The sequence below is a fragment of the Orbicella franksi genome, chromosome 12 (genome assembly GCF_964199315.1).
Source record: "Orbicella franksi chromosome 12, jaOrbFran1.1, whole genome shotgun sequence".
Lineage (NCBI taxonomy): Eukaryota > Metazoa > Cnidaria > Anthozoa > Scleractinia > Merulinidae > Orbicella > Orbicella franksi.
Window position 1 is genome coordinate 8,210,099 of NC_138156.1, and position 27,979 is coordinate 8,238,077.

Genomic DNA, 27,979 nt, shown 5'->3' on the forward strand with positions numbered 1-27,979 from the left:
AACAAAGTATGAGGCAAGTGCCATCTCCATTAGTTGGTTCGCTGATTTTGGGAAATCCCTTACCAATTATTATTCAATGGTCATGCCAACATTTTCCTTCTGATAAATGGTAAGTGCCTGGTCCAAGTAACTTCCGTAAATGCTCGGGCGTAAATGATTCTCCAAAAAACATGCAGAGGAAAACAAGCTTTATCCTGCGAGCAAGCTCACCTTTGAGTTGCGCGCAAGTGGCAAAGACCAAAGCGATCCGGTGGTAAGGAGTGTGGTGAAGAGGCACCAACACTTTCTCATCTGGGGGCTTTGCCACGTGATTTTGCACTCGCAGCTAAGCTGTGCATGCTTTTGCTCCAATGTGATGCTGCTTGCAGGCTAAACAAGCTTTTGAAACCTCTTCAGCAGCTGACATCTCTTCAGAGCAACCTTGTTCCCAGCATCTCTCTTTTCCCTTCCTCCCTCTTTTTGGGGGCACAGGAAGGGGCAGGGATTGAAAAGGGAATAAACTTGTTAAAAGAGGGGCTTGGGAAAAGAACTGCTTCAGATTAACATCACTATTCATCATCTTTAATTTTTCAATATACTTATACTTATGGGCCATAGGCAAGTAGCACAAGAACTATAAGTAGACCTATAACTGAAGATCTCGATAAACTGGTGGGTTCTGAGCAAAAAGTGTATGTCTTCCAATAATTTACTTCAGATTAAATAATTTGCAACAAAACAGCTGGAAGAACGCTGCAAAAAAAAAAAAAAAAAAGAGAGAAAAAGAAATGCTAGGGAAAAGTAGGGCACTTTCTATGAAATTTTCATGACTCTTTCATTACTTACTGGACAATAATTATGTGAAACAGTAACCAAGTGTAACTACAACAGAGTAACTTTCTAGAGTCTGTCCAAAGCAATATCATCTAACTAACCAAAATCCAATGAATGAACCAATCAGAACTCTTATACAGTGTTAGGTTTGGTCGTTCTTTACTGTTAATTATTAGGCTCTGATGAGTGTCATCCCCACAAATGCAAACATAAACTCCTTATCACAAATGTAATGATACCTTGCGACACAAATTTTTGCAGGAGTTTAATTTTGTGGATCGCCGATTTTTTTGTATTTAGTGGGAACCAATTTTTGCAATCTTTTAAGACTGGTTTTTCTTGCCGGGTATTAATTTTTGTTGGGAAGGTGCGTTTGATCCGAATTATGACAATTTTTTTATTTTTTATTCAACTACATGCAACCAACAAGTGAAACAAATTGAAGAGATATAAAACACAGTACTCAGTATCACTCCATTGCAATTACATTTTGCCCTAGTGTGGCTGATTGCTCTAGCAATGGCTCAGCAAAAACTACAGTCCATACCATTTGATGCATATCCCCCAAGGTTTGTTTCTAATTGAAAGAGACAATTTAAATAAATGACACCAAAATTCTGCATGTGATGTTTGGATGTATAATATTGTCAGTTGAGTAAACGTTTTGTGGAGAAAATATTTGCAGGAACTCATTTCTGTGGATAATTTGTGGAAAAAAAATGCAAAAAATGGCAAAAATTAGAACCTGCAAAAATTTTGTCCAATGCTGGACATTGTTTCCTCAACTTTGTTCAGTGTTTTAGCTATTAACAATAGAAAAAACTTTAAATTCTCAGTTAAAGGAACCAATACAAACTCTTGTACTTTCTACGCATTACTTAAGACTCAGTTTTGGCCAGGATACACTGTATGCTATGACCAGTGGGAAACAATAGAAACCTTGCTATCATGTAAACCAAAACAATAACAGACACACGAAAACCATAATGGTCAATATTAAGTCTTAAAATTTTAGCAAAATTATAAGCAAATTTTATGCTTATTATGCATATCTAAAAATATGCACAAAACCCTACAGCACTTTCGTGAGTAAGTATGGTAAACAACGAACGAACAGGCTTATGGTAAACAAATTGTGCCTACTCATCAAATTATATCACTTTCTTTACAGTTTTTACTTTTTATCTTGCTAAATACTCTGCCTAAAAAATGTACAAAAAATGCTAAATGTTCACTGTTCAAGGGTCCTAACTGTAAAGGGGAAACACTTTTTGCGGAGAATTTCTTTTAGTCTCAAGGGTGTCCCCTTAACAGAGGTTCCACTGTACCATAATTTCCATTGTCAAGTATATCCTTTGCATCTCCCTGTCACTTCCATTCTCTAGTTCTACCTAGGGTATCTTCAATTGGAACCCCTGTGTTCTCACCCTCGTTGTAGCCTACATTTGGCTTGCCCCATTTTATGTGATTCAAAACCCTTGGAAAGAGGAGTAAATTCATAAAATTATCCTCAGGTTGTACTAACTTATCTTTCATTGACAATGTTTTGCAGTCCTTCCAAAAGCAGAAGTCTTTTGTGAAGAAGTACCTGTTCCCTTTGCTTTTTCTTCAACTCGCCTTCCCTCAGTTTCATTCTTTTTGCATTCCAACTGACCTCCGATTCCATCATGCGCAATTTTGCACCTACTATCATATTCCGTTCCAGCAATGTTTTTGCTGAGGCCATTTCCTGTCTTACTGTGGCCATTTTTGCCCTTACCAGTTGCAATCTACTTTCATATTCTCCAATGTAACAATCCACTATTCTTTTCTTGGAAGCACTACTGATTTTACAATCTGCAGAAAGAATGAAATCAACAAGGTTCTTGGGTTCCTTGCTCATTTCTCTTTGGGTTCCAGCATGTTTCTGATCAGTGCATGTGACATGCTGGCCTTCTGGGTGTCCATGGCTGTCTTTCCTACCTTCCACTATTGAAGAAAAAAAATGATAACAAATATTGAATGATGTTTGTACTCCACTTATTTTAACATCTGTTATTCTATTTACCAATTAGACTATGAGCTCAAGATTTCTATGGATGATAGTTGACTTGGGCTGCACCCTCATCAACTATCATGCATAGAAATCAAGAGTGAATAATCTAATTGTTTTAGTGTAAATCTATTACATGTAGTTGTTCAAACCTTTATCCAAATTCTCTTCATAGACAAAAAGGTTTCAAAAACATAAAGAAGCAGCCATCATGTTCATAGCAACTGCACACTGTTGAGCTAATCAGAATAGATAATGAGTAGTACAGCCAATCAGAGAACAGCATTCGTGATAGAACGCTAGTAAATTTATACTAATGGGCTTCAGTAGAAATCATTTTATTTTACTAGCATTCTATCACAATTTTTGGTCTCTTATTGGCTGTGCTATTCACTATCTATTCAGTTGCAGACAGTGAGTAGCCAATGGGCCAAGCAGCAGTTGTTAACAAAATGTTGGCCAGCTCTACGCATTTTTGAAGTTTCTGTGAAGAGGATCAAGATGAAGTTTAGAACCACTTATTAGTAGATTTATACTTAAACAATAATTATGAGATTATTTGCTCTCAGTTTCTATGCGTGATAGTTGACTTGGGCTGTGCCCTCATCATCAAAAAACAACATATCTACATTCCTATATGGTCTGGAAATGGTTGAGCAGTAGCTCTCCTGAGGATGCTCCACAGAATTATTTATTAACTTATAATTGTTATCATTATTTTTATCTATTCAGTCATCTATTTATTTGTTTATTTATCTATTATGTTAGTACTTCTGGATCTGCCTCTGTATAAGCACATAGATAGTACAGAGCTCTGATTATAAAATACATTCAGTTTTTCATTTCTGCTATACTAGAGTGGAATGCTGTCTTACCAATGGTTTTAGAAGACATTTCTGGCCTGCCTTTTTGCATGAGGCCATTGAGGTACTCCAAAAGTTGCTCACCATGGATACTTTCTTGCAATAGTGACTCGACATTTTGACCAGCTTTATTGCAATCCTTCAAACAATTTGACAGAATCTGAAGGGACCCAGACTTTGGGATACATTGTCGTTCCTTCAGTATAAAATGGACAAACACTCTAAAGAGGTAGACATAAAGAAGTGTAGCTGCCACAGGAACATTTGATGAGATCAATTTTGCCATTGCATGAAGCACTGAATTCCCTTTCGCATCCTTGGCTGAGAACAGAGAAATGGGATGACAGTGCTGATTTAGAGTCTTCACAATGTTCACGACAACATCAGACAAAAAGATGCTGTTAGATGTTTGGTAATGCAGCAGTTGCACTGTTATATGTAATGGGGTTTCCTCAGTATTGGCAGTGCGAAGGAGAGCGTGAAAGCCAAAATCTGAAAGCACCTCTAATGCCTTGTGTTTCCCAAGAAAGCAAGCAAGATGAACAATGGGGAGACGCAAGCTTGGCTCAAGGGCAGGAACTACCTCCGGAATGACCCAATGGCTTTTCTCTAAGTAGTCTTTGAGATCAGCACACGATTCAGCTTCTACTGTTGCTGTATCTGTGTTAAGGTGATCAGGTGTAGCACACAGAAGCTCTACCAACTTGTGATGTTTTAAAGTGCAGTCCTGGCTGCACAGAAATGTATGTTTCCCTGAAAAATTAATAGTCTAGAGTTCATGTCCATGACTTTTCATTTACATTAAAACACGAAACTGGATGTTGTTATACTAGCTGGTAATAACAACACTGAAAAATTAGAATTTAATAACAAATATATCGTTCATCAATGTAACACAATGACCCCAGCTTGGGCTTTAACCTACTGCTCTTGATCCATCTATTTCAACACAAATTGGCCATTACAAGTTCTACAAAGAGGACTGGAGATGGCAGTGTAGTAGGAGAGCTAAGAGCAGGGCATTATAAACAGGACAAAACTGTGTCAGAAAATCAGCAGCCATCCTAACCAAAGAAACTTTGATTTGGCCTTTAAATACCCTATTGCATCTGAATTGGATAAAAAGGACAGTATATATTTTCCACATGCCTACTGGTCTTTGAGATTGGTTTTAAAAATCTGTAGTCTCCTTTGCAGCCGTTTTTTTGGGATGTCACATAACGCTTCCAGCATTTCTTTGGGGGGAGCATTGCGTGACATCCCAAAAAATGGCTGTGAAGGAGACTAAAAAATCTGTGGCATCTCAGATTATTGTAGAAACCTGTAACCATACCTAACACTCAGGAAAGAAAGAGTAATAAAAAGTTATTATAAGAAACCTGTACCTGACAGCTGTCTTCCTGTGTTCACTGGCATGGTCTGCATAGCTTGTGCTCCTGAATCTAAAGTTTTAGAAGGCACTGTGATTGGTGCAGCACTCACATTTGATATGGACTGTTTCAGACATCCACTAGGGGTGTGACCAAATGAACAGTCAGTCAATAAGGTTGTGGAGCCAAGGGGATTTGCCACTTCAGTTGACACAACAGTTTGAGGTAACCTTACTGAACCAGATACCGTAGTTGATGTGGGTTGTTTTGGACATGCATTTGGTGCTTGGACAGACTGACACTCAGTTGATAGAATGGTAACCTGTATGGAATTTGCTGCTTGACTTGCTAAGACAGTTTGCGCTGGACACAGCAAGGCAGATTCAGTGGTTGATAAAGATTGTTTTGGAGATCCATTGGGCGTTTGGGCAGACTGACACTCAGTTGATAGAATGGTGGTCTCTATGGAATTTTCAACGGTTTGCTCTGGCCACAAAGAGGTAGATTCAGTGGTCGATGAAGATTGACTTGGACATCCAGTGGCCACCTGGACAGATGGACAGTTAGTTGATAACGTAATGGTCCCAGTGGAATTTTCTATTTGGGTTGATGTTACAATTTGGGTTGTCCTCATTGATGGAGACTCAGTTGTTACTACAGAGTGGTGGTTAGTGCAGAAGGCTTCAGTACCAGACAGATTAGCTGCTTGAGTTAAAACATGAGTATTCTCATTTTGAGCAGTACATGAACCTGAAGATCTAGCAACAGTACTCAACTGAGATATGTTTTCTTCTGTCATTACATTCTCTAAGTTCTCCTCAGCTACTATCTTTTGCTGCTTTGTACATACTGTATTTCCTTCTTGGTGAAGTGTTGATGCTACCTGACTGGCAAGAACTCCACAGTTATTCCTTGCTGATTCGTCTTCTTTAAGAATCTGCGACATCATTTCTCCTGCATTATTTGCACAATCAAACAATTCAGTGACTTGATTGTGCTGCAAAGATCCATCAGCAGAAAGCCTCTTCAAAGTGTGGATCACTTCTTTGAAAATTCCTTCTAATAACTGTCTTTGATTAAGCAATCCTTGAAGCTTCAACTCATCATGACCATGTGATTGTATTGACTGTATCTGATTGGTTAGTTCCTTGATTTTCTTAGCACACACATGAAGAATCGTGTCTTCATTAGGCCTGTCCCTCACCAGAACAATATTACAGTTGTACTTTGCAAGAAGATGCAAAATGCGTTGAAATGCCACAAGTTTCTCTTGATGGGAGGAAGATGGCATGTAATAATGTGTGCATTTTAAGATGGTGTGAAGAGGGGAATTCTGAGCTGAATCTACATACAACCCTGAGCAGTCAACATGAACTCTGAGCAAACATTTCAGCAAATTGTATTTACCAAACAGCACTGTCAAATGAACCAACTGAGTCATCAATTTGGGATCTATAGAGTACTGAGCTGATTTCCAGCAATTTGTCATGACTCGTTTCCAATGATTTTCCAGATAGTCTTTTAGCTCATGATCGTCTGGGACACAAATGGCCAGAACAAGAGCATTGTGCTTGAAATTGCAATCACGTTTACACAGTGAGGTGTGAATTCCATCAAGCAAATCCTTCACCGGTACTTGCATACTTCTACTGAGTTTTGTCTTTTTCCTTGGTGGTTGTTTAAGCTGCTCTGGAGACATAGAAATTTTGTTCTTCCTGTCAAGGCCAGAGGTAGACTTACTTCTCTCTACCATGTCATTCACTAAGGATATCATTTCCTCTATAGTGGATATATCCATGCTGCATGAAGATGTGGATGTTAAAGCTTTTGTGTTCACACTAGAAGATTGACTTTTATTTAAGAAATCCACTATGGAAACTGGCTTTTCTGACTCACTAACGCAGTCTTTACCAGATGCATTCTCAGTTTTGTCGGAAACACCAGCATAGAAATGACTATTCCTAAATGCATCATCTGTAGTAGAAAATGATTCTTTCAACATGGCTGCAAATGAAAATGTCTGATCATCAAAAGCTCCCATACTTCTTGAAACAGCACACTCTGTTTTAATGCTCACACCAGAACTGGACTGCCTTCCATTTGACAAATGTTGATCATCAGCCAACGAAACTGGGACTTCTGGTGAGGTGACTTCTGTAGGCGTATCGTCTGTTGTCTTGTCCATACTAGGGAACGGATTCAATCAGCTCACAACAGAGGATGTACGTGTCGTGTTGTAAACAGTGAGATTATACAAGCTCATCCTTCAGTGTAGTAATAATAATAACTATTCTTGTCGGTAAACAGCGGGTTTCAACAGCAAAACTACAATGCAATCCAAAATGCTCTCGAAGTCACGTCTTATACACCTTATTCCAAAATGGCCGCCATTTTAGTGTTCTTTTGTTTGCATGCAAATTAACCCTTGTTGCCTCGTTCAAGGGAAAATCTTCTTTTGAATTTCGAGTTTAAGAACGAGGCAACAAGGTGTAATTTGAAGGCAAACAAAAGAACTCTAAAATTGCGGCCATTTTGGAATAAGGTGTATAGCTTTCCACTCCTCTCTGTTCCTCTCCCGACCGCGGCCATTTGTTTTGAGTGCGGGGTAATTTGCATAGCCATACATAAAGTATATACTCGCACCAAGTTTCCCAGTCATCACAAAGGTCATCAACATGGGACACCGCGGAAATACGTTTTTTGGGGCGCGATACAGTATTTTGCCGGTCAGCGGTACACCTTAACACAACTACAAAGTTTCTGCAACTTTTACATTGTTTACGCAGCGAGTCTTGTCGACAGTCAAAAAGATACAAAACTTAGAGCGCACACTGTAAACTTAGCTTTTAGACTCCGCTCATTTGTTGGTTAGTTCTCAGTTAATATTATATATTGTGCCAAAGCAAAACTGAACTTGCACACGGTGTGAAATTGTTGTTGTTTCGTGAAAGTTCATGGTCGCACATCTGATGCCCGATTTAGGACGCGGGCACTGAGCAAACTGTTTTGTGACCCATCACACATCACACAAGTAGGTCACGTGATTCACATATCATCTCCACTCTATCATCTTGTCATCGGACGTCTGTCCAAACGCTAGACTAAGCGCACTGTTCTCTAAAATCTTCTTGTCAAGATCTTTGTAAATAATATTTTTTATACATCGCTAATACTTCGTTGCTAATTGTTCATATCTTCAGTTCTTCGTTTGTAAATATATATAGAGGGTTTTTTTATTGGAAATGTCTTCGAAAGGAGGTCGTCGCTCACGTGGAGCCGGACGAAAGCGTTATTCTGGTGACGCTTTCGTAGATGAACTTCGTCAGGAGGTTAATAGCTCACTGGCGGCGGAAAAGGACGTCTCGGAAGCCTTCCGACAACTCTGCTCCGTGCAGATTTCTCTGGACTCGATTAGAAGTCTTCCAGCGAAAGTGTTGTCAGTATATCTGCATGCCAAGTTCGACGAACGTGTGCGTGACTTCGTCACCTCGTCATTGGCAGAGCTTGATATTCTTCCAAATTCGATGCGAAACATATCAGTGGCGAATTTAACTGGGCTTTCTGAGTATGAGGTGATTGTGGTTTGTGTAGTTGTCTTATTTTTAGTAAGTTTATATGCTAGTAAGCCTAACCCTGAGCTTAAGTTGTTTGGTATTCAACCTTTGTTAAACGATGTTGTCTTAATATTTATTTCATTTACAGGCTTCTCTTCTTTACGAAGCTTGCTCGGTTGTCTCTAAGGCGAGCCCTCCATATTCACGAAGTATCCAAAACGTTGATATATCCTCACGTGGTTTCCCTGTTCTGTTAACTCCGCCGATTGGTGTTTGTATCGTTTGCAGCGACACGCTGAGCGAACACAACAAGACTTGTGATGTTACAATCTACGGTCTCCTTGGTAAGGTGGCGGTGTCACAGTGATATGTGTATCCCCGTGATATGTGTATCCCCGCACACATATCACTAGTGATATGTGTATCCCCTGTGGGGATACACAAAACACTGATACGCGCCTGGGCATTCAACGAAGAAAATGGCGACTTGGTTGCGAGGTTCCGACAAGCGCTGTAAAGAGTAGAAGAAACCAGAAATGAATTCGCGCCCAACGGAGCAGATTAGGATTTCTTGAGTTTGGTTGAGTTCCAACCGACTCGATTGTATATCTGACTAAAACTTCGAACAGCGGATACGCATATCACTAATTATTTCATGGCGCAGTGATCTCAGTGTGTATCCCCTAAACACAGCCGTTAGATTGGCTATCTACCTGATCTACCTGAAAATGGCCAATTATTGTCGAAACGTGCTGGCTGCTTACTCGCTACGACGTTTATACCCAGGTTGAGGTTTGCGGAGTTTGCAACTCGAATGTCTAAATATCTAAACTGAAATCGCGTGCAAGGGATACACATATCACTAATTATTTCATGGCGCAGTGATATGTGTATCCCCAGAAACACAACTGTTATAATATAACGCATCAACCTTGTCAAAACTGCAGGCAATATTAGCACCCGACGTTTTTACACGGCTTGGGTTCACTGAAGTTTGAAACTCGATAATTCCACTAAAAACGCATGCACGCGTGCACGGGATAATAAGGGATACACATATCACTGATTATTTCATGAACTAGTGATATGTGTATCCCCATGGACACAGCTGTTATATTGGCTTTCCACCCAAGAAGAAAAATGCCCATAACATTTGCATTGTCAAAACTGGCTTGCTAGAAATATTCACACCCGGCATTTATTCATAGCTTGGGATTTCTGGAGTTTCACTGACCTCGGTTGTACACCGTCGCCGACCGCATGCAGGGGATACACATATCACTGATTATTACATGGCGCAGTGACATGTGTATCCCCTGAAGACAGCCGTAATCTAGGCTAACTGCCGAAGAATAAACATCGAATAGTATGAAACGTGCTAGCAATATTCGCAGTATAGCTATGTATACAGCTTGAGACTTAACATATCTTACAAAAAGTCGAACTGAAAAGCGGGTGCAGGGGATACACGAGTGCCACTAATCATTTTATGGTGATCGGGTCGAAGCCGTGATATGTGTTTCACTCCACGAATAATTCAGATGCAAACAAGGCGATGAACAGTGGAGAATATGCGTTACTCGAGGGGTGAGAATGCACCGCGCAATTAATATCGTCCTAGAAATCCGGTGCCGTGAAACTCAAATTGAAATATATCTAGATCCATTTGGTGTTCAACTTTAAATTCATTATATCCTGCTCGCAGAAAACCAGTTAGGATCAAGAACACAATTCCAGCAGCAGATACGTAAACTTTTTCAACTACAAAAATTGAGATTTGTGTTTTAAGTCTGTTTGGGTTAGTCGTTCGTCCAGTAAGCGACCGGACGACGAGAACGCTTTCAAGGAGGATATTGTTTTTTAAAGTAGAGGGGAGGGGGGTGGGGGATACACATATCACTGGTCGCCATTTTGGAGGGGATACACATATCACTAGTGATATGTGTGCGGGGATACACATATCACGGGGATACACATATCACTGTGACAGCGGGCCTGAAATTTAGTTTGCGCTGCGACCGTTGCAAATTAAATTATAATTACGATCGTTACGGGAACAGAGCGAGGGGTTGGTGTCTGTACGAAGGCCAGCGACCTTTGGTGGAGGCCAGCGATGTCTGCTTTGTCGACCGAAAGTTGCTGGAATTTCAGTGCGCTCTAGCGTGAGTTGTTAACGTTTCGTTATATTGTTTTCCACTGATTTGTGATATCATTTTGTTCGTTTTATCTTTTTGTATTCTAAATGCTGGGAGCAACTTCAGAATACCCGGCCACTTTATTTACATCAGCCGTTATGCAGAACGAGGTTTATAACAATAGTTGCTATTCTTATTCAATAAGATGCTAATAAGTGGCCGGGTATTCTGGAGTTTTGTTTTATAATAAAGATATGAAGTTTAAAATTTCGAATACCTATGATTTTTAAAGCTGCCATCCAGCAGAATATCGTTAAAGTTTAAACTTCTGTCGATATCTCGGCTTAAGGTTCCTTTTCTTTTCTGATCTCTGTTATTTTTTTATTTATTTTAGAAACCACAGCTGGGTTAGTTTTTCTGGCTTTTCAACAGCCTACAATGAGGTGTTTCAGCTGCTATCAAAAGGAGGAGGTATTACTGATAATATCTGTGTTACAAATAGATTCCGTCTTGCCCTGGGCATGTCTGTTCAGTATCATTATATCACAAATGCCGTTCTCTGATTGGCTACATCACTCACTGTCTATTTAAGCAATATAGTGTTTCTGTCTATTGGCTGATAGTTGCCCCACAGAAATTCGATGTTCTTAAAACAAATTTTTTCAATTTTTTTGGATGTAAGCCGTGAAAGCCAAATGTAAAATTTGAAAAAGAAAAGAGAACAAAGGCTAGTAATACAATTTCAGGTTTTGTTTTTTATTTTCTAGAAGACCCCATGTTTACAGAAAAATTTCCACGGCTGAATACTATCCATCTGGGTATTTTTCTTGGACAGGCAGTATGGGCTGATAGTGTCTTTCTGTGGATAAATACTATCATGTCAAGTGATCAATTGAAACCAATAAGAATCAGAGAAAATTTAGTGGCGAACTATAATCTGTGACAGATATTGAGTGCCGTAGCAGTGTGCCCTTGATAATAAAATGACAGCTGCTTCTTGGTGATTTCAAGTTGTCTACGAAGAAGATTTAAATGAAGTTTCGAATGACTCAGTGGTAGATTTATATTAAAACAATTATTAGATTATTCGCTCTTGATTTCTATGTGTGATGGTTGACTCGGCCACGGATAGAAATCTTGAGCTCATAATCTAATTGTTAAATAGAAACATTAGTGAAAGTTTGTTACGACAAGAATTGCTGTGGGAATACAAGCCAATAGGAGAGTGTTTCCAGAGCTTTCTAGAGTTCTTCCAAACTTTCACAAGTGTTTTTATAACTCTATAGAAACATGGAGAATATGTTTTTTATTTCTTTTAAAATATTCCACGACTAAAACAAAGACAATAACTCATTTAATTTGATCAGTTTGTTATAGTTTGTTGTATGATATGAGTAAAAGCATATGAATTGTATGAGTTAAATGATATACCAATTGGAAAATGACTTGTGATTATGTAGAGTCTCTATTAGGTTTGTTTGGGATGTGGTATATTTCGGTAATAAATTACCAGATGCCGGATATTTTGGGGAAAAATTTAATGCAAAATTTATACTAGATAAAGCGTATTATCGAACAAGGTAATCCTTAATTTTCCCCATTGGCATTAACAGGATACATGAATTTTAGGCCAAAACTATATAAGATTTGGGATAGATCCTTTCCTTATGGTGTTTCTGTGTATTGTTATTTAAGCCACAGTGGCTTATACTAAATTTTCCTAACCAATAAAGGTAACTGTTAAACGCATGTTTATCTCTCTTAGAATATGGAGAAAAGCAGTGTGCATCGGCATTTTCGAATGGGGAACTGGAATTAGAACTAAGAGAACTTGGAAGCCTTGACTTCTTTGGGATGATGAAAAAGAATGAGGACAGAGAGAAAGTGATGGAGGAAGTTGACAAGATAAGGGCTAAGGGTGTGTATAGTCATTCATCTGATGACTGTTCAGATGCTTGTAAGGCAAGAGGTAAGAGTTTTATTTGTCAAATGCACCAGTGCTTTCAGTAATTGCTTGCAACCAGCTATTATGAGTGGCAACTATAGTGAGGTGCATCCAGGCTGGGTGTGACAAGATTTTCTAATATTATGCTTTCTTCCCAATCCTTTCTTAGTAGAGGTTATTATAAAAAGTGTAATACTGTTTTGATACTGTTTTAATTGGTTTCTGATTATAATCACGGCAGACAGCCTTTGCTGTGCTCCATTTAATTCTATCCCTTTTCCATTGATTGTATTCTGCATGGCTTGTTAGTACCTTTTTACACCACATTAAACTTCAGAAAGTAGATTTCAAATTTTCCTGTCGATCTCAAAATTTTTACTTTACAAAATGGAGTTTGATATGGAAGCTGCTAACCATGGTAGACTCATTTCTTCACGGGTTCCTTCACAACACGTATCTGCTAGAGGCCAAAGAAGGAATCCAAAATGATGGATTTGATTACATCATACCACATGTAATTATCATTCCCAGACCCACTTGGCAGCTCTCTCAATACTCCATTGATATGGTGGATCAGTAAATGCTAGAATGTTGTAAAATCAACCTTTTGAAGATGTCAAATTATGTCAGTTGGTTATTTCTATCATTTGTCAATGATTTTTTTTTTTGCCTTTTTAGCATTAAGGTTACTTTCTGGATTGGGTGAACTACATTATCTTGGTTCATTTTTGATATTTGACTTTCCAAGCAGTACACTTATTTCTCAGTGAAAAATGGCTAAGTGTTAGTGTTGAGCCCTGTTCTGATGGTATATGGTACATATTAAATAATTTTTCTCCTTTCGTGAAAATTAATGATGTAGGTTGTGGTAGACTGTGGGTAATAGACGGGCAGTGGAAGCTAATGTTTTCTCATTGCATGATGCAAAGAAAGGTATTTATTCAATTTCAGCAATTAATAATATTATTATTATTAATAACTATTTGTATATACACACAGCTCGGTGACCTTGGTGTCTCAAGCCACATGATTAGTTCACTATAATCTGGCTAATGAGCATTACTCACTCCCTACCAAGTAAATAATGTGTAATTCAAACAAAAAAGTATTTTTTTTTTGTAAATGAGCATCTTGCCAGTGTATTTGCTTGTTTTTATTGAATTATTTAGCAATTTTTCATTATTGTGTTTAATGGCAAAAATAAACAGATTTTATCAGGTGTTGAGGCTGTACATGTATTATTTTGATTTCAATCTCTTTTAAATGCATGAGATGACTTCTTTTGTGTCACACTGAACAGAACTTCATCCGTGGGCTTCCTCTCTTGAACTACCCGAATGTATGTACAAATTCACCACAATTTGGCAAGGCATTTTGCACAGAGCATGTGAACTACCTTAATGAGAAGCACCCTGAAGTTCCAACTGATATCCATGGGTTCCTGAAACACTGTGGTATCAAGCATGACAATTCAGGTACTACACTTTAGCTAACTAATTTGGGTTGATAAATGAGTAATTAGGCATACAGTATGCTGTAGCTTTTCCTAATTAGCTAATCATAGGGCCCCTAAGAGCGCCAATTGGCACATTTGGACTACAATTTGTGAAATTAGATTTATAGGCACTCTCCATTAATTTCTCATACTAAAGTTTACTTTCATATTCATGCTTTTGTAAGCGATATTTCTTTCCCTCAAAGGATGTAATGTGTGTACAATTTATCAAATACATTGATCAAGACCTTTTAGATGTTAATATATCATGACTTGCTTCTATCAGGTATATTAACTTGAAAAAAAAATGAAATTAAATTACAGTGCTTTCAGATATTAGAGCTTTATTTAATATGGGGTTCTGTACTGAAGAACAACTGAAGACTGCACTGTTATTTTTTGACATCAACCTGGTTTTTCTCGCATTTTAACAGGTGACGATAAAGCTTTAGATTACCTGGACAAGGATGTTGCAAAAGTTGAGGAGGTGGTATCACTGCTGGGAAATGAAGCAGATTCCCACATTGGAAACAGTACACTTGAGGCGCAAGGTGAATTGCAATATTTCACAGTTTATCCTATGTGCATATATACAATACCAAACTATAATTTCAAGATAGTGCAATCATATAATAATTATTAGGTATACATTGTTCTCGTCAGTAAGACGGTACAGGTCCTGTGAAAAATCTTTTCTGAATTTCCCTTGGGTGTGTTTTGAGAGGAACTCTACAAAAAACGAGCTAGACCCTATTGACCAGCCATTATGTCGGTTTTCTTGCCTAAGATATCTCTCCTGTTTATTCCTCTCTGAAATTACATACAGTTAAACCCCTATTAAGAGGCCAGCCTTGGGGTAATGGGAGCTGGCCCTTACTAGGGATTAATTGTCCGCTTAATAGAGATTGATGAACCATGAATATTTTTCACTGTTGGCTAATTTCTCAGTGAACCTGACTTAATTCAAAACAATCATGATGTGCATGATTGTTTTTATTGCTGGTCAACTTCTTTTTTAGACTCTTATCTGCCACTGCCTTTTCTAATACAAAGTTTTTAACTTTGGGTGGCAAAAAGTTGGGTGTGGGGTTAATATGGGTGGCCTGGGAATAGGGGTTTTAAAAGTATTATTATAATTGATAATAATTGTTGAACTTTGATAACTGGCCACAAAAGTGGACACAAAAGTAACCATAAAAGCATAGCTGTTTAACAATTGGTGATACATGTGTAGTTGGTCAGCATGGTTAATGTTTCATATGTGTTATGCACGAGCTATTCTGACCTTCTTTATAGTCTTTTTAATTAGTTAGAACCATTTTTTTAATGTATTCTTATTTCAGAATGGATCTGCAATAATTATTGTTGGTCCATCCCATAGACCCATTTCATAAATGGCTGTCAATTTAACATTCTTGCGTATGCATTTACATTAGCCTCATTAAACTCATTTGGGAGTAAAAATTCTTTTGCATTATCAACTCAAGAATGTGGTTATTCAGGCTAATTTTAATACTTACTAAAGAATTTATAATTGGCAGCCATTTATGAAAAGGATCTATTAGAGCATATTTTTTTCCCCAAAAAGTCAGTGTCTATGTTAACAATTATTTCTTTGGTACTGCTATCATGAAAAATACCGATGGTAGTTTTGTCCTTTTTTAACAGGAAACACTGGGTTTATTGAAAAGGAGCATAGTGCGTTGACAAATGTTCTGCAGGACTGTAGTGAACCTCAGCCAACCTCTTGTAACAAAGAGACAGGTGGAAAACAGAGACTCCAAAAGTGGTCCAGAGGCCACCTTTTTGTTGTCAGAGGAGGTGGAATAATTGATAAGTGGAGCCCTCTATTTAAGTAAGTACAAAAACAGTTAAATACACTTTTTTCGTTCATCTCAATATTCAAAATTGTGTCACTGGAATAAAATAAAATACTATTTAAACATGTGACTTTTCCCATCATTGTATACATCTACTGATTGCAGTTTCGATTTTTTTAAAATTTTTTCTTTATTCCAGATGCTTGTTATAGAATATTTGGTCAGAAGTTCAATTATACAATTGATGAAACCATTTAAGAATATACATGTACAGTAGACCACTCTTATAAGAAACTTTCTTTGGTCAGCGTAATGGTAACCCTATTAATGGGGTTCCATTAATACATGTACATGTATCGTATGTTCATAATTATTACAAAATTTCTGAACTCACTTATAAATAGTTAATTACTTTATGATACAATAGGTCAGAAAGCCCATCTCAGGTGTTTATCATTGTTCTGTCATGGCTGTTTACCATTTTGAAGGGGATAAATCCACTCAACTGGGGCAAAGTGTTTTTGGCCTACGACAACATGTGCCATTTGGATGGCTTGAAAGCAGCCCGGAATCCTCTGCCTTGGCCATCTCCTTGGGACAAAGCGTGGCTGTCAATAAAAAAGATTATTGATAGTCTGCATATTCGCAACCACAAGGACAAAATGTGCCAGGAAAAGTACAGCCCAGCCACACTGAAAGAGGAACTTCCAGAAGGAAATACAATGGCAGCTGAACAAACATTTGTATGGCTATCCCGATTCAAGAAAATATTGTGTGCTATGCCGAAGGTACACCACCTATTTTATTTGCACCGTTTAGTTAAACGTCGCAACCAGTACACAGTTATGTGTTATAGTAATGACATGAGGCCTCTTCTGCCGAAGGCTTGTGGTACGTCGTGCAAAACTGGCCATGACTGACAGTGATTGATCAATATCATCAGTCTCGCTTAATATTAGGCCCTGTTATGCATGCAAAATTTTTCATATGTCTGATATTTCTATTAAATATGAGGTATATAATAGTATGCTGCTTATAAATTCATTGTTAAATATTGTGTTCCAATGAATCAAAGGATGGATGGCAAGGCACACTTCTTTTATTGTGTTCAAAATCATGTTATTTTTCCTGTGAATGGGTTTGCAGTCTGATAAGTTTTAAATTTTGCTCATTGTTTTGTGTTTTAAGTGTCTGGTGTACAAATATCTCAAGAGTTGGCTGTAGCAAACACAACAGAAATATGTCAGTTTCTTAGTGAGATTTAGAATTAGATGTAACACTTTGAAGGGTTAGACTGGCCAGGTTAAACCGGGAAATCAGTATAATTTCGTGGTCTTTTTTAATCTGTTACATGTAAATATAATAAATCATTGCTGTCTTATGAACACAGACCATGTGCAGATAGCAACCTCCATTGTTGTCTCCTTGCAACTTATCATCTCTTTTGTTACTGGTGTGTTTTAAGGTTTCTATTTTTCCACTTTACATGACTGGTACAGTGCTAACCACTGATTACTCAGCCGATTGGCACAGATGAAATAATAAGTCTTAGAGTGCTTAGCAATGTATTATGGGTGATGTTCAAAGCTACAGTTTATACATGCCTGCAAAGTCTATTACATCTACATCGTGAAAAGACACGGGCCTCTATAATCAAGAGATTAAAGCGTGTTTCAAAGCAAGCATGATTGGTAAACAAGATCTTCAAATCAGAACATTGAGTCCTTTTGGTGTGTAAACAAGGTGTTCATCCAAAATGTCACATTGGTTTCTGTTTGACAATTGAAAAAATGCTTGGTGACCAACTGCTATTTCCAGAAGCTCGGACAAACCAAGTTATTAACCCCTGAGTTATTGTTTGCATTTCTATCACTTTCTAAATTTTAAACATCTTTCAAATGGTAGATTACACATAGTGATCATCTGACAAAAATTTATCTTGTCAAAGGGTTACTTAAAAAGGAGTTCGTTTTGTTGTGTTGGATCCAAAGCAGATTGTCTAGGACATCTGCAATTCACTTCACTTCACAATGCACCCATAACTACCGATTGAAAAATACACATTTAAGTTATTTCTGACAAAAGTCTTTTTTTATTTATTTTATCAGTTGGTCTTTGTTCCTTCTTCAAAATTACCATTTGTTCAGCCTAGCCTTGCATAGAGGACAGAACCTGAAAGTTGTAAGGGAAAAGACGAAGAGTTCATTACCTTTTTTTCCCAGTAAACTAATTACATTATTACTGAGAATGATTAGTGGAAGGAGGACTATAAAACATTGTTCAAGTTGCCCAAATATTTTTAACAAATTTTACACTTTATACATATATATATAGTGTATATATATATATATATATATATATATATATATATATATATATATATATATATATATATATATACCAGAGAGCTTTACTCTTGCATTTTCGTCATATTAGTCACTGTTGCATATCCATGTCATTTCACTGCCATTTTTAGAACATGCTTTGATTTTCACATTTTCCTATCCTTAGCACAAAACTACAATCAGACAAATGTCTCATTCATTGAGTCAATGATAATTGTTCTGAACTAACCAGGGATTTTCTTCGGGCACCCTTGTCAGGTTTAGGCACTGTAGGTGATAATATCGGTTTCCTGGACACTAAAAAAAAACAATTAAATATTATCAATCATTTCATGGTGTTAATCCTTTAATACGTTAATCCTTTCACTTTATTTTTAAACTTAACAATTGTAGGGAAGAAAACTTTAAAACTTAAGCACAGTTCCAGGCAACAGCCCTAGTTACCGCTACTCTTTGAATTCTGATTGCATCACTTACAAGGGGTTCAACTTTATTAGCATGTTGCACCAGTGCCATTATTTCATATTTCTAGTCAAAGACTAATAATATCTCTATTTTGTGGAGCTCTCTAATTAGCAAAACACATCCAGTAGGAAGCAAAATCTTCAATAACCCCTTAATTTGGGAAGTTCAGATATTAAGTGCCGGTAATCATCAACGGAACTCTATTCAAGGAAGTCTGATTTCTCTTAGTTACCTTTGTATCTCTTTTGCGTTTTTTGTTCTTGCATATTATCATGTTGTCCTCTTCTGATTTGGACTTCTCCTGTTTGAAGGTAGACATATTTCAATTTATTGATTGGATTAATGAGCAATAATTTTTCAGCAGTCTACGTATAAATAGTTGTGGTCATTATTTCAGCATTACAAATGTATTAGTTGCATTTACAGTATCCAGAAGTTTGATGTCCTTACGGACCACACACACACACACAAAAATCCATTCATGTGAGAGGGCTGTTTACTTGTAAGTGCTTATGGTTGGTTAAAGGGCAGTGTTTCTTTATAGCGTAACAAGATTGAGTGTAGGTAAACATAGGCTTGGGGTTAAACTGTATTAGGCTATGGGAGACATCATATATCATTGAGTGAACTCATAAGTATTTATTATTAATTTATGAAGTGATGACTACATTATTTTGTATTTCTAATTATTTATAATAACTTGACGTACCAGTTTGCAACAACAGTACTTGTACTCTGTGGTATGCTCTATGAGTGTAAACAGAAAGGAAATTAGATCATAAATTACAGAGAGAGAATGTACGGCTAATTTACACTAGTAGATTTAGTGTAGATTTGTCATTTTGTGTGTAATTACATGCTTTGTATAAAGGCTGGTTTTCACTAGAACATAACCACAAGCACAAGCATAAGCATAAGCATAAGCACAAGTGAAAACAGCTTTGACATAACCATAAGCATAAACATAAGAAGAACGACCCCACTTATTTGTCTTGTGCAGTTTTCACTAGTGACGCGCCCGACGTAAGCATAAACATAAGCACAGGAAACACGGAACTGTTCCTTTTTCTTGTGCTTATGCTTATGTTTATGTCGAGCGCGTTACTAGTGAAAACAGCACAAGACAGATAAGTGGGTTCGTTCTTCTTATGTTTCTGCTTCTGCTTATGTTTATGTCACAGCTGTTTTCACTTGTGCTTATGATTATGCTTGTGCTTGTGCTTATGCTCTAGTGAAAACCAGCTTTTAGGCAAGCCCAATGATGATCCATCTCGATTGCAGAGCATTTTTTGGAGGAATTAGGACTAAAGGACATAAATGAGAATACTGCATGATCTATGCTGAACAAAACACTGCAAATTAAGGGCTGGGATCTGTAATGTATTGTATTAAATTTTAAGATACTAGTTCATTGAACCTTTTTTTCACTTATAGCACATGCTGGGATTGCAGAAGATGAAGGGGTACTTTAAGTTCTTCAATGAATCGTTAGTTCTAAATACCTGATGATTTTCGTTTTCTTGAATTCGGCTCTATGATGATGTTTGGTGAGCTTGTTTTACCATTGACAGATGTGGTTAATTCTTCTGCATCAGGTTCCACTGGTGGTAATCAAAATCAAATTACTGTATTAATCTTATTAATATCTTATACAGATGCTAAAGAGACTACTCATTCTGTGACAACTAACCAAAACCATAACTTGTAATGCATATAAAATTTAGGATGGAATTTTTGTTTAAAGCATGCTAGAAGGACTGGAGGTTGTGTGACCGTTGCCTTTCTGAGTATATTATAAATTTTATTTAGTTAAATTAATAAATACCTGAATTTTTTGTCTTTTTTGGTTTCACATTGACAGTTCTTGTCTTAGACCTTTCATTTAGAGTTCTCGTTAAATCGTCTTCATTTATAGGATCAGATTCTGCTGAGTAAATCAAAATTGGTTAGTGCATTAATATCTAAAAATGGGGAAATATATTTCAGGTAGCATTTTGGTATGCAAATAATTTCATGCTGATATATTGTCCAGCATTACATTTATTATTGATTAACCAATGATATATTCAGGTCTAATTTACTAATTTACTTCAACACATAATGTTGTGTTTCCTGTTGGTACAACTCAGAGGTAAGGGTTCAAATAAATTTCACTCACCTACTAATAAGCCAATGCCACTATCATTCAATTCATTCAATCCTGGTGACAGTGGTGTAGCTGTTGGTGACGCTAGTGTATTTGAATGTGGTGACTGCAGTGTAGCTGCTGCTGGTGTTGACAACAACACATTTGGCTCAGCGGCTGGTGGTGACAGCACTGGAACAGGTGGAGATGGCACTGCAGCTGGTTTTTGCAAAACTACAGCTGGTGGTGATGGCGCAGCAACTGATGACTTCAGTACCTCAGCTGTGGTAGATGGCACTGCAGCTGGTGATGACAGCACTGCAACCTGTCGCGATAGCACTGCAGCTGGTGGCCACAACAGTGCATCTGATGAAAACTGCACTGCAGGTGGTGACGATGGCACTGCAGCTAGTGGTGACTGTACTACAGCTGGTGACGATGTTGCTATAGCTGGTGGAGATGGCACTGCAGCTGGTTTTGGCAAAACTACAGCTGGTGGTGATGGCGCTGCAACTGATGACTTCAATACCTCAGCTGTGGTAGATGGGACTGCAGCTGGTGATGACAGCACTGCAACCTGTCGCGATAGCACTGCAGCTGGTGGTGACTGTACTACAGCTGGTGACGATGTTACTATAGCTGGTGGCAACAGAACTGAAGCTGGTGGAGATAGTACTGCAGCTGGTGACGATGGCACTGCAGACTGCAGCTACTGGAGACTGTACTGCAACTGGTGACGATGTTACGACAGCTGGGGGCAACAGCACTGAATCTGGTGGAGATAGCACTGCAGCTGGTAGTGATGGCTGAGTATCTTTTGATTTCTTATCAATCAATCCAAAATCTGCAAAAATAGATAGCTAAGAGTATTCAAGATTTTCAATTATTTTACATTTTCACATTGGAATCCTCACTAAGCTTAGTATGTTATTACCATAAACTGAAATCAGGTTTAGCACTTCCCTGATGGTTGTTTGGTTTGTAAATTCTAATTTGGCAAGCACTTTGTCTTGTGCATCAACTATCTGGATCAAGAAAAAGTAGTGAGTAATAATTACATGTCGCAAACTCCTCCCATGCTTCTGGTCTGAATGCGCTTCTTTTAATGAAGACACAGTTCCTAAAAACTGTGGTATCCTTTGCCTCCTTGCACCTGGAAATGGTGGCACCGTCGTCGTTGGCATTGAATACCTGCTTGGCTTTTGTGGTTACCCCAAGACCATGGTTCTTTATATCTTGTTTGATTCGGTCTTGGGGTGCCATAGTGTCCAGGCCATGGTTGCTCAGCTTTGCCAAGAAGGGAGCCAATGCCACAGCCAGTCCATTGAACTTCTTTTCCCCTTGATCAGGTGTCTTAAGATTGAATGTGATGCTGGGGTTTATGCAAGTCAACAGCTAAAACCAAAAAAAAAATTATTAGCAAATTTTAGTTGTTGGTTTTTAACTTGAACTGTTACTTTTACCCAAACTACAAAATATGTGCTGGAATTTTGTATAATTTTGTTGGGCATTTATAGCACAGCTTTATTATTATTTTTTTTATAAGGCGACAACAACATCATTATTCAGTGTTGCAAATGCACTTTAGGGACCTAACTATCAAGTGTTTGGTGAAAAATTTACCATATTCCAGAAACCATGTTATGAAAAAGTCCTTGTATATTCTTGTACACATGAACTGGTCTATAGTCTCGTACATTTCACAGCCATGTTGTAAACACATTGCCATTACCAATGCAAGGTGACCAACAAATATTACGTCTTTTTAGGTGCTGCTATAACATGAAATGTTAATTCAAAGACATTTGAAAGGTTAACGATAATTATTTAAAGGCAAAATCTACCTTACCTTCCCTCTTGTCAAGACCTCACAACGAAGGCCTTTTAGTATTAATGATGTAATAATTGGCCCTCCATCTTCGGTGCTGGTACCATTTTCCAGTTTTGTTTGGTATCTTTTGATACAAAGGGAGTATATTGCTTCTAGAAATTACTGTTCCAGCATTTCTATGCTCACTAATGTATCATCATTGACAAGATTGATGATCTGCAAGTTAAGTGGTAGTGGCATTCAGTGTAAATTTATTTCTCATCGTTTTTTCAATACATTTACAGTTATTTAGTTGAAAATTTAGAGAGGTCTGAATCGTATTGTCATAATACAATTTTACTGTCCAGTCATGTATTTCTGATTTACTTCAATTTGTTTTTAAATCATTGTTTATGTTGCAGAAGGGCACTGCAATTATCATCACATGTGAGAATATCATAATAAAAACTCCTTGATTAATCAATTAATTGCAAGTGATCCCATCCCTTGCCTTTCAACTCTTCCTTATCAAGTTAAAAATGGCTTACTTAAAAGGGAAACAAGCTCTGATTTGATAAGTTCAAATGAAACCTTTTTGAAAACAGGCTGATATCCTGTGGGGGGAGGGAGGGGTGATACTCCCTTACATGGGCTATATAAGTATGTACAGCCCCAAAGGGTATGGTTTTTCAGTCTTTTTTTTGGTCTGATGGGGTATCGATTTTGCCCTGGAAATCACAGATTTTTGCCATAAAAAGGGTAAGGGTTTTGGGAAGCGGGCCTCACACCCCCGCCTGATTTTTCTAAGAGAACCATCCCCCCCACATGCGATATTTCCAGAGAGCTTTCTAAAAAGCAACCATTTTCATCCTCATTTGAAGTAATCACCTCAATTAGTCTCTTCCCCTTAATTAATCTTTTTGGAGTAAAAAATATAATATCCTCGCCATTTACATGTTAGGATCGCATATTGGACATGTACATCATTTGTTTTTTACCTCTTCTGCCATTGAGATAAGGAGACTGTAGTTATCCAGTACCCTGTCGTCGATATCAGGACAGTCCTCTGAAATTGTAACTTTAATTTCGTTACTTCTAGCCAAGACTTTTGAAATGTTGATAGCAATCAATGCTCCTAGGGCTCTGGGAGCATTGGCCAGTTGTACTTTTAAGTTTTCTTCTGCTTGTAATTGGGCTTGGAGCCCATTAGGGCTCCTTGGCCCCACGACAAATGGAATTAACACCAGGCGGCTGGCAATCCTGTTGAATTTGTAGAGAAAAGTGTTTTTTGTTTACTAACAAGGCATTTGAGTTTTAATCTTCAGGAATGCAAAGTGTGACAACAAATCATAGGTTAAAAAGGGACTGTTCATCAAGAGTAAGTAAGGGATGCATTGGACAAAATTACCTATTAGATTTAATTAGGAAATCAATATGAATGCAATACTGAACTTTAAATTATGTTGACTCCATGCAATGGATGGTTTCTTTGGTTGAAGAAGGGTAAAAAATCTTTCTCATTGGCATACCTGTAATCTTGTGCAAGCCCATCAAGAGCCTCCCAGTTAAGTGTCACCAGCGGGCAGGTCTTGGGCTTCATTTCCCGGCTGCAGGTTCCATCCTTCCCACCATCAAAGTAGGCCAGAGCAAGCTCTCCCAGTTGACGGGTATTTTTGATATCATCCAGCACGGGTGGAAAGGTAGACCTAGAGCAAAGGCGTGGGATGAATCGTTCCCTTGCTGATGAAAAGAATTGTCTACCATTGCCCATAAGATGTAGAGCTGCCCTGGCTGATTTGGTCTTTCCCAGCCTATGTTCACCACAAATTACTGGGACAGGGAAGTGGTTGCCTTCCTCTATGATTTTATCATAGTGCAGTCCCAGTGTAGCCCCAGCTGCAAAATTAAATTTATGGCTACTGTAATTAAATGTCACTTAATCCTAATTCATGTGGTTTCTACAAAAGCACTGTTAGTATGGTAGTTCTGTGGCCAGCAGACTGGAACCTTTTAAGTTTCTTTTGGAGTGGGTGTAAATCTTTTTTGTGACAGCATACATTATACCAAGCTGGTATATAGATAGGGTTAGCTATTTTAATATTTCATGTATTTTTGTTTTAAACACTCTAAGTTCCAAACATAATTCAACTCCCCTGTGCCATCTATAAAGGTTTTGAACAGAAAATTAAGGTACAGGAAGGGGTGCCCACCACACAAATGTCATCAGCACTGTGTCTCAATTTTTAATTAAAATGCACTACTTATCACAATTCATTTATCAAACTTACCCACAGCTACAAGGGATGCCATGAAATTGGTGTGCGGGGTCTCCTTCAATGCCCGTAAAACATCGTTGAGTATGTCAGTTTTGAATGGATAGATGACCTCTTGAGTCTTGACTTTGTCATCAAAGAGGTCATCTATCCAGACAAACTCCTGGTCTTCTTCTGGTACAATTTCCCCCTTTCCATCTATTTGGGTGTTCTCGTCTAATATCCAGACTTCTGACCCTTCTTGTCTTCCAATTAATTTGGCTGCCTTATAAGTTTGACGCCTGTTTTCATTTTCACAGTTTCTGTCGAGAATATACGTATTCGATGATGGAATGTGATAATTATATATAACTAGGTGAGTATCTTTGATGAACCTTAGATCTATTGTTGTCAATGCGACAACCAAGTAATAAATATTATGTCATATCCATGGTAATCTGCATACCTTGCCATTTTGTGTAGTAAATATAGTCATATTCCTTTGAGTTTTGTTCATGTAGATGAAGATCAGGTAGCTAGGCTGATAAACATCCAAATTTTTTGAATACAACATGCAAGGTGTGATACATTGGTGGTCTGTCAAATTTCTGGTTTTCATATAATTATATGTTTTGGAATGAAAATCTTAGTACTACCTTCAAATATTTAAGAATGTTGAGTTTCCAGTAACCTCAAATGAAGTCTTCAACAGACTGTGTAAAACTAATTTTACTTGTCAGGGGCAAATCTCACTACTTAATGGATTCAACCGATCATTTCACTATGCCCTATCAGATGATAGACCCACAATAAGTGATAGAACTTCTAAATTACTTACCGAAAGTATGACTTCATGATGTCCCTTAAGAACATTCGGAATTGTGTTGAGTCAAACTCACACATCAACACACCAACATTGCATGATTGGTTGAGTTCTTTGATAAATTTACCAACCCCGCCATTCAGAACTTTGTTAGTTCGAAAGAAGCATTTTCTGGAAAAAGGAAAAATGAATTGGCCACTAAAAAACAAATACCGGAGTAGACAACTTAGCATAGTGATAAATTATGATCTATATAAGCTGGCGAACTTGTCAATTGGACAAAATGTTTTCAGAGTTAAGCATTCAGTCAATTACTCTTCAAGCGATATTTTACAAATTACAGGCTACCTTTTGTAATAAAAATTAGACCTACAAAATAAAGTTTCTAGTATTAAGGTGATATAGGAAAATCCTAATTAAATAAAATATAATATTGAATAATTAATTTTTGAAATCCAAGAGCAAGAAGCATAGTAGTGAATGTAAACTTCAACCGCTAAGGCTCTTATTGCATAAGGCTCCCTCTCCCCCTGCAAATATCCTAATTGTATTAAGACCTTTAATCAAACCAAAATAAAAGAAACAATCATAATAAAACTTGGTAACAAATCCAATAGAAATACTCATCCACTTTGTGAGAAATATACACCAGCAATTATTCACAACAAGAATCGATAGAATTTTTACATGAATATTAAAACTTCATTAATTAAGGAGATTTTAAGGAAATTAAGGCACCTACCCATGCAATATGCTTGAAATATGCAGGCACCCCCTTGCTTCAAGAGAGACAGGATTTAAAGAAAAGGGTATGGGTATTGATATCCAAATATAATATTGTTTTACCTGTCTTGGCCAGTGATGGAGCACTTGACAAGACAGAGGAAACCACTGTCTTGCCCCCCAGCGTCAACGTGCTTTAGCAGAGTTATCGAGAAACTAGCTTTCTCGTAATATTTCCTGTTGCCATTGCTATCTTTTCCCATGATTCCCATGGTTCGCTCGTTAATGACAAATTCTGGTGGGCTCATCTGCATGGACAGAAAAACGTGTACAATGAAACTTAATAAGCGGACACCATTGAGAAATTAGCTATAGTCCGCTCAAAACCTGATGTCCACTCTAAACAGGTTCTAATATATTATGCAGGTTTAATTGGGCAGTAAATATGGGAAGAAAATTTCTGGACTCAAGCAGGTGTCCACTTATTGATGAGTGTCGGCTTAATATGGGGTCCGTTTAAAACAGGTTTCAATGTATTCATTTTAAAAGGATCACCCTTGCTTCAGATGTTTTTAAATTAATATGCAAAAGATTTCTGAATTCGAGGAGGTTAGTGACGGAGGGTGTGATCTGCTACATTTGAGGTCTACGGACAATTTTGGCGCAAATCAACGTGTCAACAATATTTCCTTACGATTTGAGACGGGGAAATAACAAAATACAGCTCGTTACTGTCTTTTGCCCAAATTCGGACAATCCTACTTGCCGACACTGAAGACTCGACGTTTCGTTATTTTCTACATCGGACAAATGAAATAAAAGATGGCTTTGCAGGATTGACTGATTGTTCTGTTTCACCAACCCCCGCCCGCGAACCTCCGTTTACGGATAAATTTCGAAAGGGAAACTTTGAATCTAAAATGTGTCCGGAACCAGAGCTGTCCGAAAGTTGTACATCTATTATCTCACCTTGACACCTTGTACTAGCTATTGATCGATCGTGAATGAGAAGTCAAGCTTGGCACCTATAATAAAAGGGTACAATACGAAAGTTTATGCCTTTAAATCGCGACATATCGCAGTAAACCTTACTTCATTTAAATTAATGCATTACTTCTTACATCAAATATTCTTCACAAGGTAGAATAATGTTTTTTTCCATTTCCCGCCAAAGTTGTACAATCGCGCGCGGGCATTCGGCGCGCCGACATTTCAGTTTCACAAACGTATATTATGAGTTCCAACATTTGACGCCTCTCTGTTACATTGAATAAAATTACGGTTTTTACGTTACAGATGAACAAAGCTTACCTCACTTGAAGAAACGTATATTAGCTTCAATTGAAAGATGACTTCGAAGCGACTGGTCGACGACTGTACACTCGGGCCGTACAGTAATAACAATAATA

General features: G+C 37.7%; 3 protein-coding genes and 1 long non-coding RNA gene across 8 annotated transcripts; 1 reads left to right on the forward strand and 3 right to left on the reverse strand.

The window, feature by feature from the left end:
* Positions 1 to 551: 551 nt before the first annotated feature.
* LOC145463335 (uncharacterized) lies at positions 552 to 8,042 on the reverse strand. Its single transcript, XM_081447085.1, has 3 exons — positions 5,094 to 8,042; positions 3,721 to 4,461; positions 552 to 2,781 (listed from the first exon to the last, which is right to left on the reverse strand). Exons 1-3 carry the CDS (start codon positions 7,261 to 7,263, stop codon positions 2,339 to 2,341), a joined length of 3,354 nt encoding a protein of 1,117 aa, XP_081303211.1. The 5' UTR covers positions 7,264 to 8,042; the 3' UTR covers positions 552 to 2,338.
* A 118-nt stretch (positions 8,043 to 8,160) lies between these two features.
* On the forward strand, positions 8,161 to 25,146 carry LOC145463336 (uncharacterized). 3 transcript variants are annotated; one of them, XM_081447088.1, is made up of 11 exons: positions 8,161 to 8,650; positions 8,781 to 8,984; positions 10,622 to 10,794; positions 11,162 to 11,238; positions 12,533 to 12,736; positions 13,575 to 13,645; positions 14,013 to 14,187; positions 14,642 to 14,758; positions 15,876 to 16,062; positions 16,455 to 16,815; positions 20,272 to 20,656. In XM_081447088.1, the coding sequence occupies exons 1-11, from the start codon at positions 8,321 to 8,323 to the stop codon at positions 20,341 to 20,343; spliced, it is 1,971 nt and encodes a 656-aa protein (XP_081303214.1). In that variant the 5' UTR covers positions 8,161 to 8,320; the 3' UTR covers positions 20,344 to 20,656. The 3 variants fall into 3 exon arrangements, with proteins under 3 accessions (XP_081303214.1, XP_081303215.1, XP_081303212.1); XM_081447089.1 differs by lacking the exon at positions 20,272 to 20,656 and adding an exon at positions 25,067 to 25,146 and having other exon boundaries at positions 8,162 to 8,650; XM_081447086.1 differs by lacking the exon at positions 20,272 to 20,656 and having other exon boundaries at positions 8,162 to 8,650; positions 16,455 to 16,947.
* On the reverse strand, positions 18,111 to 20,322 carry LOC145463339 (uncharacterized). The gene is made up of 3 exons (XR_014041314.1): positions 19,070 to 20,322; positions 18,602 to 18,669; positions 18,111 to 18,199 (listed from the first exon to the last, which is right to left on the reverse strand). It is a non-coding gene; the product is annotated as an uncharacterized LOC145463339 (long non-coding RNA).
* On the reverse strand, positions 22,129 to 27,957 carry LOC145463338 (uncharacterized). Of its 3 annotated transcripts, XM_081447093.1 has the most exons (8): positions 27,882 to 27,912; positions 27,540 to 27,595; positions 26,694 to 26,878; positions 25,863 to 26,018; positions 25,061 to 25,347; positions 24,302 to 24,668; positions 23,771 to 24,032; positions 22,129 to 23,009 (listed from the first exon to the last, which is right to left on the reverse strand). In XM_081447093.1, exons 3-8 carry the CDS (start codon positions 26,876 to 26,878, stop codon positions 22,953 to 22,955), a joined length of 1,314 nt encoding a protein of 437 aa, XP_081303219.1. In that variant the 5' UTR covers positions 27,540 to 27,595; positions 27,882 to 27,912; the 3' UTR covers positions 22,129 to 22,952. The 3 variants fall into 3 exon arrangements, 2 of the variants coding, with proteins under 2 accessions (XP_081303219.1, XP_081303218.1); XR_014041313.1 differs by lacking the exons at positions 27,540 to 27,595; positions 27,882 to 27,912 and having other exon boundaries at positions 22,129 to 22,357; positions 22,812 to 23,009; positions 26,694 to 26,884; XM_081447092.1 differs by having other exon boundaries at positions 26,694 to 27,595; positions 27,882 to 27,957.
* Between the last annotated feature and the right edge of the window lie 22 nt (positions 27,958 to 27,979).

Excerpts from the sequence above, each read along its gene's own strand:
- LOC145463338 (XM_081447092.1), bottom strand. The coding sequence starts at position 26,884 with ATGCAGATGAGCCCACCAGAATTTGTCATTAACGAGCGAACCATGGGA. Across the intron at positions 26,019-26,693 it reads TCCATCACTGGCCAAGACAG|AAAATGCTTCTTTCGAACTA; the intron begins GTAAAACAATAT and ends TCCTTTTTCCAG. Across the intron at positions 23,010-23,770 it reads TTATCTCAATGGCAGAAGAG|ATCATCAATCTTGTCAATGA; the intron begins GTAAAAAACAAA and ends CTTAACTTGCAG.
- LOC145463336 (XM_081447086.1), top strand. The coding sequence starts at position 8,321 with ATGTCTTCGAAAGGAGGTCGTCGCTCACGTGGAGCCGGACGAAAGCGT. Across the intron at positions 14,188-14,641 it reads TATCAAGCATGACAATTCAG|GTGACGATAAAGCTTTAGAT; the intron begins GTACTACACTTT and ends GCATTTTAACAG. Across the intron at positions 16,063-16,454 it reads AAGTGGAGCCCTCTATTTAA|GTCAGAAAGCCCATCTCAGG; the intron begins GTAAGTACAAAA and ends ATGATACAATAG.
- LOC145463335 (XM_081447085.1), bottom strand. The coding sequence starts at position 7,263 with ATGGACAAGACAACAGACGATACGCCTACAGAAGTCACCTCACCAGAA. Across the intron at positions 4,462-5,093 it reads CACAGGAAGACAGCTGTCAG|GGAAACATACATTTCTGTGC; the intron begins GTACAGGTTTCT and ends TTAATTTTTCAG. Across the intron at positions 2,782-3,720 it reads AATGTCTTCTAAAACCATTG|TGGAAGGTAGGAAAGACAGC; the intron begins GTAAGACAGCAT and ends TTTCTTCAATAG.